The 15,326-nt window shown below is 45.2% G+C and overlaps 1 protein-coding gene and 1 pseudogene across 4 annotated transcripts in view; one reads left to right on the top strand and one right to left on the bottom strand.

Annotated features, from left to right (window-relative positions):
- The window catches only part of Stat3 (signal transducer and activator of transcription 3), a 55,274-nt gene that overhangs the window by 17,495 nt on the left and 22,453 nt on the right, over positions 1 to 15,326 (top strand). For all 4 annotated transcript variants that reach the window (XM_041643815.1, XM_041643812.1, XM_041643813.1 and 1 more), the window contains exons 2-4: positions 11,159 to 11,309; positions 13,753 to 13,897; positions 14,426 to 14,524. In XM_041643815.1, coding sequence (XP_041499749.1) covers positions 11,182 to 11,309; positions 13,753 to 13,897; positions 14,426 to 14,524 — 372 coding nt within the window. In that variant the 5' untranslated portion in view covers positions 11,159 to 11,181. The remainder of the gene's footprint in view (positions 1 to 11,158; positions 11,310 to 13,752; positions 13,898 to 14,425; positions 14,525 to 15,326) is intronic.
- LOC121442351 lies at positions 2,672 to 3,493 on the bottom strand (annotated as a pseudogene).

Here is a 15,326-nt window from a genome sequence, read left to right as displayed (position 1 = left end):
ACTCCAGAGTGATTACAAGACGAGCTTGGGCAATTTAGTGAGTTTTAAAAGAATGGGGTGGGATGGGTGGGAGTGGGATTTAACTTGGTGGAAGAGCTCTTCCCCAGCTTGCCAGGGCTAGGTTCAATCCTCAGCACCACAAACAAAACAGTTATTTCAACCCCTTTAGCACTGATGCTGAATAGGTGTGGCTTTAGCCTCATTCAGGGGAAGAAGAAAGAAGGGGACAGGTTGTTCATCTGCCACAAAGATCCTTGGATGCGAGGCTCTACTGCAAACTCATGCTGACTTGATGGGAAAGGAGTTGCGTTTTATTGTTGATTTTTATAGATGGGAGACAAGATTTTGCCTTGAACTCATGTTTCTTTAGCTTCCTGAGAGCTGGGATTGCAGGTGTCTGCAACCATAAACACCTGAAGGAGTCCTTTCTCCCTCCTTCCTCCCTTTCCTCCCTCCCTAGCTCTCTCCTTTCCTTCCTCCCCTCTCTTCCTTCCTTTCCTCCTCCTCCTTTTTGACAGGGTATTACTTTGTAATCCAGTCTGGCCTTGAACTCATGGCCATCCTCCTGCCTCAGCCTCTCAAGTGCTGATATTATAGGTGTGAGCATATGGATTTTCAGCCCACATTGACCTGTGCTGAGTGACTAGGATTTCCTTAGGGTCACTTAAAGGGAAAGCGACTTGAATAAATTTGGGAACTTTCTTTCTTCTCTCCATAAGCTTTGAACTGTATCATAGGCTTGTGACTTGGAAATTCCAAAGTTTGTATTTTCTTTGTCAACTTTATTTCAGATTCTGTATCTCTATCTCCCAAGCACTGGCTTACAGACCCACACTGTGTGCGCTGGGATCCAAACATAGGTCCATATGCTTGTGTGGCAAGCCCATTTCCGAGCCATTTCCCCAACCTTGAAATATTGCTTTTGAGTTAAGGAACTTTTCTCTGTTGAAAGATCCCTCTAGGGGTCTGTTTTAGTTACAGTCGTATTGCTATAAAGAGACACCATGACCAAGCAACTCTTACAAAGGAAGACATCTAATTAGGGCTGTCTTAGAGTTTCAGAGGGTTAGTCCAATATCATCATGGCAGGAAACATGGCAGCACGCAGGCAGACATGGTGCTGGAGAAGTAGCTGTTCTACAGACAGCAGGAAGAGACTGACACTAGCCTTCAAAGCCCATCCCCAGTGACACACTTCCTCCAACAAGGTCACACCTACTCCAAGAAGGCTGTACCTTCTAATAGTGCCACTCCCTATGACTCATGATTCTTTGTGGCCATTCTGAATCAAACCACCACAGAGTCATTCTCAAGTTTTTCAAACAACAAAACAGGAAGAGTTAGACTTCTCAAAGAATACTTTTTTTGCTGGGAGCTTGGCCTAACCTGGGAAAATCTGGTCCCCATAACGCAGAACAATTCACTCTAGTGATTCATCCATCCTACTGCACATGCTTTTTGTTCCTCTGCTGTGAGCTGGATGTCGCACTGGGTGCTGGGCAGGGGACACATTAGTGAGCCAAAGCCAAGGCTTTTCTTGTCATCATGGACCTTTGAGTACAGGAAATGAGACTTATGAGAATCTAGTTGTTTGCACATTTACTAGTTCTACTTCTCCATAAAAAACTAGCACACACATCTCATCTTTGGAGAGTTTAGAAAGAGAGCTCTTAGGTGGCAAATTCATGCCCCCAATTCTTCTTAGACTAACTTTAAATCAGGTACATGTTTTGCTGAGAATCATTGCATCCATCTGAAGTGACTTTTAAGGCAACAAGGTACATTGTTTTCATGCCTGTATGGCCCCCTTGCGACGTACAGTGCTTTACACAATTGATGTTCACATATATGCTTGAAATCAATGACGAGAGATTCTGGCTTCATTTCCCACGAGATTATGTAAACTAGTCGGTATTTTCAGTCACATGCCAGAATTGCTAGTATAAAGCATCTCCAAATGGGCACATAGATACCCAATAAATGCTTGATTCAGAACCATGTGTTCTTCATGCTTCAACCCTTCAGAGTCAACCAAATACATATGTCAATAGTTTCCTTAAAAACTCTTAAAGAAGCTGGGCAGTGGTGGCGCACGCCTTTAATCCCAGCATTCGGGAGGCAGAGGCAGGTGGATCTCTGTGAGTTCGAGGCCAGCCTGGTCTACAAGAGCTAGTTTCAAGACAGACTTCAAAAGCTGCAGAGAAACCCTGTCTCGAAAAACAAAACAAAACAAAAAAAAACCTCTTAAAGACTCACGGCCACAGCTCTGAGCTCTGTAAGGCAGCTTCAGTATCCCAAAGATCACACACAGGAGGACAAATGAGTGGGTCTTTGAGGAAAGTGTGGGTCTCTAGTTTTCCTTTACCGTGGAGCCACTTACAGATGAATCATGAAAAGAGAAACCATTTTCATTTTCGATAGATTCATGCTAGGTGTGTTATAGCAAAGGCTGGTTGTAGTGAAGTTCCAGTTCAGACTGATTGATGAATTAGACATCGTTTTAGAATGCTTCTGCTAAAATGTAGATTTAATCCAATATAGTATACAGTATCTTGCTTTTCACATTTACCTGGAGGCCCTATTTTCATTGTCAAAATACGAGAATATTCTTCCAGCTACTACTAAGCTATGAAATTAATTCCCTAGTATTTGAAAATATACTCCTACGCTATTAGGGGAAATTCCAACTCCATCTCAAGGCATTGTTTAACTTGGATTTTTCAGTCATCATGCCTCTTCTTATCTGACCCCAACCAGTTAAACACCAATGTTTTTCAACTATTTGGCTAAGGGAAATTTTTTTCTCCTACTTCTGTGCATACAGGATTAGTCAAAACAATCTTGCCCAAATGAACCTTGACAGGACTAACTCTTCTTCCTCTTGATAGGATCCTATGTTGACTATAAGCACTTCACCATTTTTTTGTTTTTTGGGTAAAAACCTTGGCTGTCCTGGAACTAGCTCTTGTAGACCAGGCTGGCCCCGAACTCACAGAGATCCGCCTGCCACCACTGCCCAGCTATTTCTTCATTCTTAGACAGCTTTTGGACCTTTTTTGCTTTCTTGTCTCCTTCAATTTGTACGCCCAGAAGACGTGTAAGCAGGACATGAGAAATTTCCAGCTCTGTGAATATTTCAGGGAAAGCTCCAACTGCACCAAGCCCTTGTCTGGCTGTTCTCTCAGCTCTGCACAGAGTGGGGTTGCTCTTCATTCCAGCTCCGATGAGACCACCTGGGGCAGCAAACTGAAGATCCTTATGGTCCATAAAAAGTCTTCCAATTTTGGAAAAGATTGCTTTACACATGAGCTTTCCTTGTCTATCTTTGGAAATAATAACAGGTCTCACTTCTATCTTCCTGGCCTACCTTTAGCACTCCTTTTAGAATAGTACTGCCAGCTACACCTCCCTGAAGGTCATCAACAAGTGAGTGCTTGGAGCTCTGCCCGCAAGCAGGTGGCAGCTGAGACAGGAGCAGGACCGTGTAGGCCATTGGTCACCTTGGTAATGCTCACAGATACTTGCCAGGCATGCCCGATGCGTCCTCATAGCTTTGTGTTTGAAGTCAAGTCTGCTGGTGCCCTGTGAGTGAGTACACCTGTCTTCCACTGTTATGCAGAGGGACCTGGAGCTCACCATTGTATTTCTTTTAGGCTGGCAGCCCAGTTCGCCCCAGCTATCCTGTCTCATGCTTGAGCCTGCCTGCATGCTTGCTTGGCAGCTCTCTTCCCCACTGAGCTGCCTTGGGGGATTCTTCTGTGTATTCAGCATTGAGCCCAGGTCTCTGCTGAGTTCCCAGGTTTCCTCTCAGCCACTCACTTCACTCTGAGGAACTTTCCTACTGGAAACCAGATTCTGACCCTCACATTCAGATTGGCCTTCATCTGACTTGGTCCCCTGGTGCCTCCTCTTTTCTCTTCACTTTCTTTCCTCATCCTATCCTGTGCTGCCCTGTTCTTCTAGGCCCTGACTTCTACATCCTGCCCATGCCCTAGTCTGCAGCTAGGTACTGAAAGAATTATTCCAAGGGGCAGAACTGGGAAGTAGATGTTGCGGAGATGTCTAAGTATTTGAAGTCTATGTAGAGATGTCTAAGTATTTGAAGAACCACCCTGATGTAGCCCATTTTTCTCTCCTGACACCACTTGCTGTTGCCCACTCTTGTCCAAAGCCTTGTATGCCTTACCCACTGTTTATCACCCCTGTGTGTTTGCTCTTTTGAACCTCAATTACTTGTTTGTTGTTTTTAAGACGTGGTCTCACTATGTACCGCTGGCTGTCCTGGAACTCGCTCTGTAGATCAGGCTGGCCTCGATCTCAGAGACCCACCTGCCTTTGCCTCCTGAGTGCTGGGATTAAAGGCATGTACCACTACCACCAGGTTTAGAATTCCATTTAAATTGTGATCTACACCATTACAGGATGTGACCAGGCACAGCAAGGCTAACAGACCCTTTAGCCCAGGTACCCTATGTCTATTGGGAGACTAGAAAAGTGCTTTGGTTTAGCACTATGCTTGGCTCATGGCTTCCTTAGAAAATTCCTGACTATAACCCCGAGGACGTTAGTAGCAGCCCTTCTGACAGCACCCTGTCTTAGGATGCCACTCCATGCTATTGCTACCTGTGAGACCTTGGACAAATTGTATAAAACTCTATGCCTCCATTTCTGTTCTGTAAAATGAAGATAAAAATGCAATGTTGAGCAGGGCAATGGCTCAGCGGGTAAAGATGCTGCGGAGCCTGCCAGGCTAGGTTTGATCCCAGCACCCACATAGGGGAAGGAGGGAACCAACTCCCTGAAGACTGACTTCTGGGGACACACACACATAATAATAAAATAATAATAATAATAATAATCCCCAACAACTCTGTGTTATAGGCTTGTGTGAAGATGGGATGAATTAGCGAATGTATGTCAAATGCCAGGACAATGCCAGCCTGTAGTAAAAGGTAGCATATGATATCTAGCTATAGTCACTGCCCTTCTTTTTCTTTCTTTTCATGTGGCCTGGGGCTGTCCTCCAATTCAGTATACAATAAGGATAATCTTGCATTTCTGATCCTTCTGCCTCTACCTCCTGAGTGCTTATGTGTGCCCCATGGCTAGTTTTATGCGGTGTTGGGAATAGTTTTACCCAGTGCCTCATGCATGCTAGGCAATCACTTCGCCAACTCAGCTACACTTCCAGTTTGGGGTTGTTCTTTAACCAAGGTTCCTGACTTTTATCTCTTTATTTTGAATAGTACTTAGTGAGTTTTTCCCTCTTGATTGGTGGTTGGTGTTTTAAGACAGGGTCTTATGTAGCTCAAACTGGCTTCAAACTCACCACTTAGTGGAGGATGACTTTAAACTGACTGGTCTTCCTGCATCTCCGCTCCAAGGACTGGAATTGAAGGCATGCTTTTTCATCTTTAGTGTGTTAGGGCCTAGAGCTATCCTGTGCAAAATGTGTATGGTGACATTTGATTGCCCAACCCTCCTGTTCTTAGATGCAGCCACTAGATACTAATTCCCTCCCTCAGGATATGACAAAAGGGTCCATTATAATGCACCTCAGGGAAAACTTTGTGATCATCTCAGGTAGCATCTTGTTAATCGGATGAACCGGGATAGGTTTCTGGGCTTCTTGGGGCCCTGATAAATGGATTTCATGTTAAGTGCTGGTGGCATGGAAGCAGAGGCGGAAGGAACAGCACAGGAACACTGAACACCTGGCGCTGTAGGAAAGCTACTATTCACCTGTGACGTCACTTAAATTTATAGTCATCCTTCCAGGGTGGATAGAGGTGTGTTCAGCAGTCAAATTGTGTTCCTGAAGCAGATTGTGTGTGGTAGACAGTGTTTGCACCCAAGCCTCTGGTCCTTTTGCCTCTTGCTACATAGATTGGAGGGAGTATGTGCTTGGGGGATTGGAAGAATCCCAACCTGGGGAGGTGACCTTCTATACAAATTTAGTCTCCTATAGCTTTTCATCCGGAGCTCGGACTCTTTCTCAGGCAGCCCTGAACTTAGACTGTGCACTTAGGGGTTGACAAGGCATGTCTGGCCATGTCACTTTCAATCCAAAGGTTCGCTATGCTCTTGCTCCTTTAATCTGAAATGTTTTAAATCAAATAAGGTACATGTCTCACCTCAGCTATGGATAACACATCAATTTTTGTTTTTTTTTTCTCCCATAACATGTTGGACATGATGGTGCACACCTTTGGTCTTGGCATCCAGGAGGCACAGGCAGGCAGGCAAGTCTTTGTAAGGTTGAGGCCAGCCAGGGCTACATACGTAACCCCTAGAGAAGTTTTTTGACACATTGTAAAATGGAACAGGAATTGTCTTTCTTTTAAAAGATAGGGTCCCATGTAGCTCAGGCTGGAACTGAACTCTGTGTGGCTGAGGCAGGCCTTAAACTCCTGAGCCTCTTATTTGCCTTACAAGTGCAGGGATTGTGGGTAAGTCCCGGTACACAAGCCTTCAGAAATTACTCTGTATCACTTTCTATTGTGGGTTTTGTGTACATTTGAATTTTGTCCCTCTCTTCATCTTCCATCTCCTGTGTCATAGGTTCATACATGTGGAATACATGCTTTAGCTTAGAAAGTTTACCAGGTTGCATGATAAACCCCTTTCGTGTGTGATCCCCTGTAATTACCATGGTTTCTCTCAATTGAACTATACAAATGAAGATTTATTTAATGGTAATCCTTCCTCATTAGGCCTGAGTTATTTTCCTTATGACTTACTGTTGTAGGTTAGCCCCAAGGGGCTAAGAAATTCCTGTTTTGAGAAGTCTTGAAAGTCTTTGGTAACTTGATGTTTCATTTTCCTTTTCTCTGTTGCTAGAGAAGCTAGGATCAGTAGGGGCTAGAGAGATGGCTCAGCAGTTAGGAGCAGTCACTGCTCTTGTAGGTTCAAGTTTCTAGCACCCACAGAGCCATTCATCAGCCATCTATAACTCAAGTTCCCGGGAATTCAATGCTCTGCTGGCACACACACAGTGTAGATACATAATATACAAGCAAAACTCTCGTATACATAAAAGAAAATAGGATCACACTGTCTTAGTTTAGTAGTTACTACTATTCTGTCGCTGTAAAGAGACACCCTGACCAAAACAACTCTTATTAAAGAAAGTATTTAATTGAGGGCGTGCTTCCAGTTTTACAGGGTCAGTCAATGGTCATCATGGCAGGAAGCAGACAGGCACAGTGCTGGAGCATAGCTGAGAGCTTTATGTCCTGAGGTCCTGATGTGGGTTTTGAAACCTCAAAGCCCTTTGCCAGTGACACACCCGCTCCAACAAAGTTACACTTTGGTAACTGATCATCAAGCATCTGAGCATCCGGGCCTACGGGGGCCATTCTCATTCAAGCCACCACAGACACTCACCTGTCCCTTGTACACTCTCACGAGAGCCAGCAGAGCAGGAAGCACCCACTATAGCAGTGACGTGATTTCTCTTCTGCTACCCAGGATGGTATTTGGCAGTCAAATTGTTGGGCAGATCACTTTGTGTGTTCTGGCATTCAGTGAAGTGTTTACTAAAGCGCAGGCTTCAGGTGATTTTGAAGACAGAAATGCTTTAGTTAGAACTGAGTGGAGGCCAGGCGTGGTATGGTGTACTCTGTAGTCCTGGTACTCAGAGACTGAAGCAGGGAGGTCAGGAGTTCAAGGCTAGCCTGGGCTACAGAGCCAGCTCCTGCTTAAAAAAAAAAAAAACTTGGTGAAGTCCTTCAGATTAATCTGAGCTTTTTGTTTTTGTTGGTGTTTGTGGTGCTGAGGATGGAACCTAGGGTGCTGAGCATGCTGGGTAAGCACTGTGCCACCGAGCAACATCCTCAGTCTCTAAATCAATTTGTAATTTGAAAAATAGAGTTGAGATTTTAAAGTTGCTCTTTTAAATGTTTTCCAGTAAAACGATTGCAGTAAAGCCAGTTGGCAGTGGTTTTCCTAGATTGTTTGGCTAGTTATCTCAAAGGATCCGCTGCTCTTGTGAAGAACACTCGGTCCAATTGCCCTATGCTGACTTTATGTTAATAACATGCTTTGTAGCTGAGCAGCATATGAGGACCTGGCTGTTAGACACTCTGGGCTAACCATGTCATCTAAACGCCGTCCATGTTTTCCCTGTAAATACACTTGCTCTTTGCCTTTAATTTAGAATAATCTTCCTTCGTGTAGATAGTTTGATGGTATTGCCTGTCTTCGATAGACCAAGACAAAACACAAAAATTAGTCTCCCCGCCCCCTCTCAAGACAGGGTTTCTCTGTGTAGTCTTGACTGTCCTGGAACTTGCTTGTAGACCAGGCTGGCTTCAAACTCACAGAGATCCACCTGCCTCTGCCTCCCGAGTGCTGGGATTAAAGGCGTGTGCCGCCACACCCAGTAAAATCAGTCATTCTTGACACTTCAGTTTTATGGGAAGAGGCACAATCCAGTTTCTAGTGTAAGAAAGTGCCCGCTTATTATACCAGACCTGCAAAAGCTTCTCACATATCACAATGAAACAAGCCTCCGAGGTAAGACTAGAAATAAGTCGGCTGCGGGCAGCTTAGCATCTTTTATGTTAGCCTGGAAATGGAGCAGGTCCAGTGACGGAGCAGGAACAGTGGGTTCAGTTTTATGATTTTATCTTGGGATTGGCTCTGTTTTTGTGTTCAAGGTAAGCCATGGAATAGCCTGTTTTTGTAATGAATTTACAGCCCTGGAATTTACTGTTTCAAGCAGATGACTTAATTAGGACCACAAGCTTTTCCGTAATGTGGCCCAGAGCAGCAGCACCCTTATTTCCTTGTTTTTAAATATAGAAGTCAGGTGAATTTTCTTTTCTTTGGTCCTTCCTTCCTTCCTGCCTTCCTTCCTTCCTTCCTTCCTTCCTTTCTTTCTTTTTTGTTTTTGAGGTGGGATCTCTATGATGTAGCTCTGACTATCCTGGAACTCACTGTATAAGCCAGTCTGGCTATGACTGCCTCTGCCTCCCAAGTTCTAGGATCGAAGATGTGTGCTATCACGCCCAGCATGTTAAATTTTCTAATAGCTGCATTAAAAGTAAAGAGACATGGACAGAATAATTTTAACAATGTGTTTAACCCAACATTTCCAAAATAATATTTCAACATTGAGACTTGCACATTTTTTTCTCTTACTGTTTTCAAATGCAGCCTATATGATTGTGAGCCATCCACATTCCCGCCGCTCAGCGGTCTCACGTGGTTGATATCTCCCATGCTGAACAATGGAATCTTGAGATCCAGTGCAGCCCAGTGTAGTGTCGTTTATGTAACTGGCATTTATATTTTCTTTTGTTTTCTTTGTGTGCATGTTGGTGCATGTGTAGGTATGTGTATATGTGGGCAAGGGGACAGCCATGCATGCCATTCCTTTCAAAACCTTTGGATTGAGACAGAGTCTCTTATTAGCCTGAAACTTTGCCAAGTAGGCTAGACTAGCTGGCCCTTGAATTTCCGGGGGCCACTGGTCTCCACCTCCCATCTTGCCATCTCTGGGATTATGGGCGTATACCACCACACCCAGCTTTTTATTAACATGTGGGTTCTGGGAATCCAAACTCAGCTCCTCAACACTTGTGAGGCAAGCACGTTGCCAACTGAGCCATCTTCCCAGCTCCAATTGGCTGCGGATTGCATGCAAATCAGGTCCTGAAAACTACAGGACAGCGGTGATGCTTTTAACCTAAGAGGAGGCCGACTCTGACTTGGCCTTTGTGTAGGGGTACGAATAGCTTTTGCTTTCTTCCTAGGGGCACTACACAGACAGACACAGTGCTTCAGGCCGGAGCATGTGCACAGGCAGGCTGTGCTTTTATTCCAGCTAGTGTTTGCTCTACACATACCACTCCCTAATCTTGGGCTCCTACTCATGGCTATTTTTAGATCTTAAAACTACTTGTTTTAGAGGGATATTTTCATGAGTGGTTAGCTGGGTTGGTTTCTTAGAACTGAGCTTCCAGTGGGGTAGGCCCCATCCCAGGATCAACTTTTTTTTACATGGTATTTAGTTCTCTTACTTTTTCACCCAGATTTAGAATCTTTTTTCCCCTCTCTTATTCTTTTGTTAAGTGGGCAAAATCCAGGCACCTGCCACTTACCCTTGTAAACCTGCAGCTCTCCTCCTTCCTCAGCACCTCAGGGCAGGTTTCCTTTGTCTAGCTTCACAGATGGCCTGAAAGCGATGTGGTAGGGGAAGGAACTGGCGTGTGTTGAAGATCTTTTGGGTGCTGTGCTCTTACGAGGGCTTTAGAAATATTACTTCAGTGGCCCTGTGGGGCAGAAGTAAGGATCTGCATTTTATAGATGAGGAAATGGAAACCCAGAAGAAAAGAAACCGCTTAGCCTCACATACCGATAGATTTGGTAACCTCACTCGCCTCTGGTAGATAAGAGGTTTGTTGTTTGGTCAGCTTTGTTTTTTTATTTTTTATTTTTATTACACGTATATGCGTGTTTCCCCCAGATGTATGTATGTGTACCATGTTCCTGTCTGGTACCCTCAGAGGTCAGAAGAGTGTGTCAGGTCAGATTGATCCCCTGGAGCTGGAGCTGCAGATGGTTGTGAGCCACCATGTGGGTGCTGGAGATTGAATCTGGGTCCTCTGCCAGAGTATAAGTGCACTACACTGCTGAGCCATGTCTCTGACCCCGGCCCTTATTTATTTATTTATCTATCTATTTATTTATTTATTGAGGGTAGGTTTTACTATGTGCATAGAGCTCCGGCTAGTCCTTGAACTCCCTCAGAATATCCTTGGAGTGCTGGGATTGCAGGCAGGAGCCATTGTGCCTGGCTTGCGAGTGGATTCTGGAAGTTGGAATCACGCCTAGTTGCAATGTAAAACAAATTGCAATGCAGCCATGTGTGGCAGCTCATGCCTGAAATCCAAGCACTTAGGATGCAGAGGTAGGAGACAGATAACAAGGCTAGCCCCAAGGGCCTGGGCATTTACTCAGTGGCAGAGAACTTGCATAGCAGGCTCAAAGCCCTGAGTTCAATCCCCAGCCCCAGGGGCCGGGAGAGCTGTGTTGGTAGGAATCGGGAATGTACAAAAACCATACAAGATTCTTCTCAAAGCTGCGGAGCATTTCCGGGTTCTTTATCCTCTATGAGGGTTTGTGGTGACCGTATGTTCATTTTGGTTTACAGTTAGGCACCCAGATTGCGGCAGGATGGCCCAGTGGAACCAGCTCCAGCAGCTGGATACTCGGTACCTGGAGCAGCTGCACCAGCTGTACAGTGACAGCTTCCCCATGGAGCTGCGGCAGTTCCTGGCACCTTGGATTGAGAGTCAAGACTGGTAAGTCCTCCTCGAGAGACTCCCTGAATTGGGAGGTTTGGGGTTGAGTCAGGGGACACGACTTTCTCTAGCTTCACTCTCTGCTACCCCTTTCATCAAAGACCTGAGTGCTGGAGCTGGGGGAGGGTCAGGAGGGCAGAGGTCATTTAGTCCCTTAAAGCATCCGAAGCTGTGTTTGAGAGCATCTGTGTAGCGGGCTTTCAGCGCATTCAGTTAGCTTGCTGGGAGATGTTCTCAGGTCAGATTTGTGTCTCTCTTACTCGGTGAGATCTCTGCATTTGACTTTCTAACCCTGAGATATATTTTAACCCAAGAACTCTGTCTCAGGTAGAAATTCGGGTCCACCACACACTTGGCTTCCCCTATTAAAGGAGAGACACGGGGTAAGGGAAGTAGAGTCATAGAGGAAATGATGCCAGCTGTTTGCCTTACTTTAATGTACTCTGGCCTGTATTAATGTGATCTACTCTTCCAGAATGTCTACCCTGAATTAGTGAAGGGTCAAGGAGGTGACACAGAGCGTCTCAGCTTGGCAGTTCTGATTATGCTAATAAGTGCTTATCAGTCTGGCCACGGGTTGATGGGGAATTTAAGGCAAACACAACCTTATCTGTCCTTTTCTTTAAAAAAATTCATGTGTGTATATATATACATGTTGTATAGATGCAGGTATGTGCGCATGAGTGTGTACGTGTGTGTGTGTGTGTGTGTGTGTGTGGTGTAGGCCAGAGCACAACCTCAAGTTCTATCCTTAGGCATGCCTTCTGCACCCTTTGAGACACGGTCTCTCATTGGGTTAGAGCTTGCCAATTAGAGCAGACTCTCCGGGATCTTCTGTCTCCCCAGTTCTGGAATTACAAACGTGTGCTACCATGCCCAGCTTTTTTTTTTTTTTTTTGAAAATCGATTTTTTAAAAATACAATATATTCTGACTACAGCTTTCCCTCCCCCAACTCCTCTCAGCTCTTCCCCAATTCCCCTCCCACCCAACTTCATACACTTTATCTCTCTCACTAGAACACAAACAGGCCCTAAAAAACAGTAAGACAAACCCAAACAAACCGGAATAAGATGAAACAAACCAACAGAAGAAAAGGAGCCAAAGAAAAACTATAAGAAACACATAAAAATGCAGAGACACGTGTTCCTGCACACACAGAAATCCCATAAAAACACAGAACCAGAAATATGTATGCACATATATGTGTGTACATATATATAATGCAAAATATCTACAAGGGAAGAAAATGCCCAGACAAAGCATTTTGAGAGAAGAAACCTCCAACAGTGCCGTTGAGTGTGTCTTGTGTTTGTCACCTACTGCTGACATGCCCAGCATTTTATGTGCGTTCTGTGGATGGAACTCAGGGCCTCATTGCTTACAAGGCACCTAGTCTACCGAATGAACCATATGCCCCGCCTGTGTCTGTCCTTTTTATTTTCTTTGTGTGGGTATGGTTTCTTTCTTTGTTTACTTATTATTATTGTGTTTATGTGGTGTTTCGGGGCAGTGTGTGGACATACCACAGTGTGCATGTGGAGGTCAAAGGACAGTTTCATGGGGTCAGTTCTCTGCTTTATCTTTTCATAGGTTTCAAGGATTGAACTGGAGGTGTCAGGTTTCCCTAACAAAGCAGTTTTATGTACCGAGCCATCTTGCCGTCCCCCTCTTTTGGTTCTGTTTTAAGACAAGGTTTCATATAGTCTGGGCTAGCCTGGAACTTGCTATATTTGGCTGAGAATACCCTGAACTACTTATCCTCCTGCCTCTCCCAAGTATTAGGATTGTAGATGTGTGCTACCATACCTGTTTTTATTTTTTTATTTTATTTTATTTTATTTTTGAGGCAAAGTCTTGCTATATAGCTCAGGCTGGCCTAGAACTCACTCTCACTATGTAGCCCAGGCTGGTCTCCAACATGCAGTTCTCTTGCCTCAGCCTCTCAGTAATTCTCAGATTACAGTTGTAACACCGTCCGAGATTTACAGTTTGCTCTATTTGCTCTGTTTTGCTCAAATGCATTAGTCATATTGACTATAAGAGTAACAATATCTGGAGTCATTCTCATTGACATTTCTCTTTTTCTTTCTTTCTGTTCTGGGGCTCAGACTCAGAGCCTTGGCACACGTGGCAAGACTGTGTCCCTGAGCTTTACCTCCAGCGGCTGTATTGTTGGGCCGAACAAGAGGAATGGGGGATGAACGGGTCACAGCATCAGTCTGTCATTTCCTCTCTTGCCACCCCTTGATGGTGGTTTCTGTTCCTATTGTTATTGCTTTTAAGACAAAGTCACCCAGAGTGGCTTGGAACTCCTTAGGTAGGAGGGCTGGCCTTGAACTCTTGATCCTGCTGTCTCCACCTCCCTATCAATCATGGTTCCAGGGTCGTGCTATCATACCAGGCTCCCCAGATCACTCACGGCAGGCACTCCCTCTTCCTAGGGCATATGCAGCCAGCAAAGAGTCCCATGCCACGCTGGTGTTTCATAACCTCTTGGGTGAGATTGACCAGCAGTATAGCCGATTCCTGCAAGAGTCCAATGTCCTCTATCAACACAACCTGCGAAGAATCAAGCAGTTCCTGCAGGTACGATGGGAACCTGACTGGGAGACATTGACCCCACAGAGTGGAGTCTTAGTGTCCTGTCCTCACTTGGCAAATGATGAGAGCCTGCCTTATGCTCTCAATCAGAGCAGAAGTAATTAACTCCTTCTCAATTCCCTGTACACTGCCCTTGGGTACCATTTCCGGAAACTCACTTCTCCTGTTACAGTTGGAGCAATAAAGCAATAAAGCTTGGTGTTATTCTGTTATAGTAGCATGCCAACAGCACCTGCTCATCATAGGCACACGTCTTAGTTTTAAATGTGAAGAGTTTGGCCATTAATTCCTGGGTAAAGTCAACCACTTCCCTATAAAACCAGATGATATCCTGTCTCAGGGAGGACTCGTGTATTTCTAATGTCGGCTGTGGCCGCCATCCTCCTCCCTTTCCTTCCCTCTGGGTTTCAGTCCGATTCTGAAGCCTTTGATCTGTTGTTGCAGAAGTGAGTTTTAAGTTAGCCAAGGTCAGTCCACACCTCCTTAGCCACTCTCTTTCTGTCCTGCGTACAGAGCAGGTATCTGGAGAAGCCGATGGAAATTGCCCGGATCGTGGCCCGATGCCTGTGGGAAGAGTCTCGCCTCCTCCAGACGGCAGCCACCGCAGCCCAGGTGAGACCAGGAAGAAACCAAGCGGGGGACTTGGGAAGCGAGCAACTGTACAGTGCAGTAGAATAGCAATGGTTTAATATGACTGAAGAAGAAACACTGGACCAGATCAAAGCCTTAAATATACATTGAAAACGACAACAGCAAAGAACCGCACAAGCCCCTCCATTCCGCCCCCTAACGAACAGTGTTACTGTAACGGAGGGCGAACTTGAACTCTGCTTCTCCTGCCTGCTCCTCCTGAGTGCTGGGATTAGAGGTGCACACCACTCTATCCTGTGCATGTGGTGCTTGGGGCAGAACCAGGGCCCCGTCTGTTAGATGGGCGGGTGTGGAAGCCGTATCCTCAGCCTTGGGGCTTCTATTGCTGTTGACTCAGAGTCTTGCTGTGTAGGACAGCTGATTTCCAGTTTGGGATAGTCGGCCTGCCTCTGCCACATTACTGGTGTAGCCACCACGCTTCCACAGGCCTTTTCCTTTTCCTTGTTTTCACGTTCAGGGTTGTTGTTTTTTTTTTTTTTTTTTTTTTTTTTTTTTTTTTTTTTTTTGAGATGGAGTCACATTCTGTAGCCCATGCTGGCCTAGAACTCACTATGTAGGCTGACTTTCTCAAACTCATGGCAATCCTGCTTCAGTTTCTCTAGTGCTTGCTTTTGAGACAGGCTTTCAATACCTAGCCTGTGTGGTAACTCTAGATCCTCCTGCCCCAGCCTCCCAAGTGCTGGTATGAAGTATGTGAGCCACCATGCCTGGCCCACAGGGCCTTCCCAATGCCTGACTCCTGAGTTAGAAGTTGGGAGCCTGC

The sequence above is a fragment of the Microtus oregoni genome, unplaced genomic scaffold (assembly GCF_018167655.1).
Source record: "Microtus oregoni isolate MIOR12 unplaced genomic scaffold, Mior012 000091F_ref0000469, whole genome shotgun sequence".
Taxonomy (NCBI): Eukaryota; Metazoa; Chordata; class Mammalia; order Rodentia; family Cricetidae; genus Microtus; species Microtus oregoni.
The sequence above is the reverse complement of the archived record's forward strand: the minus strand, read 5'-3'. Positions and strand labels throughout refer to the sequence as shown.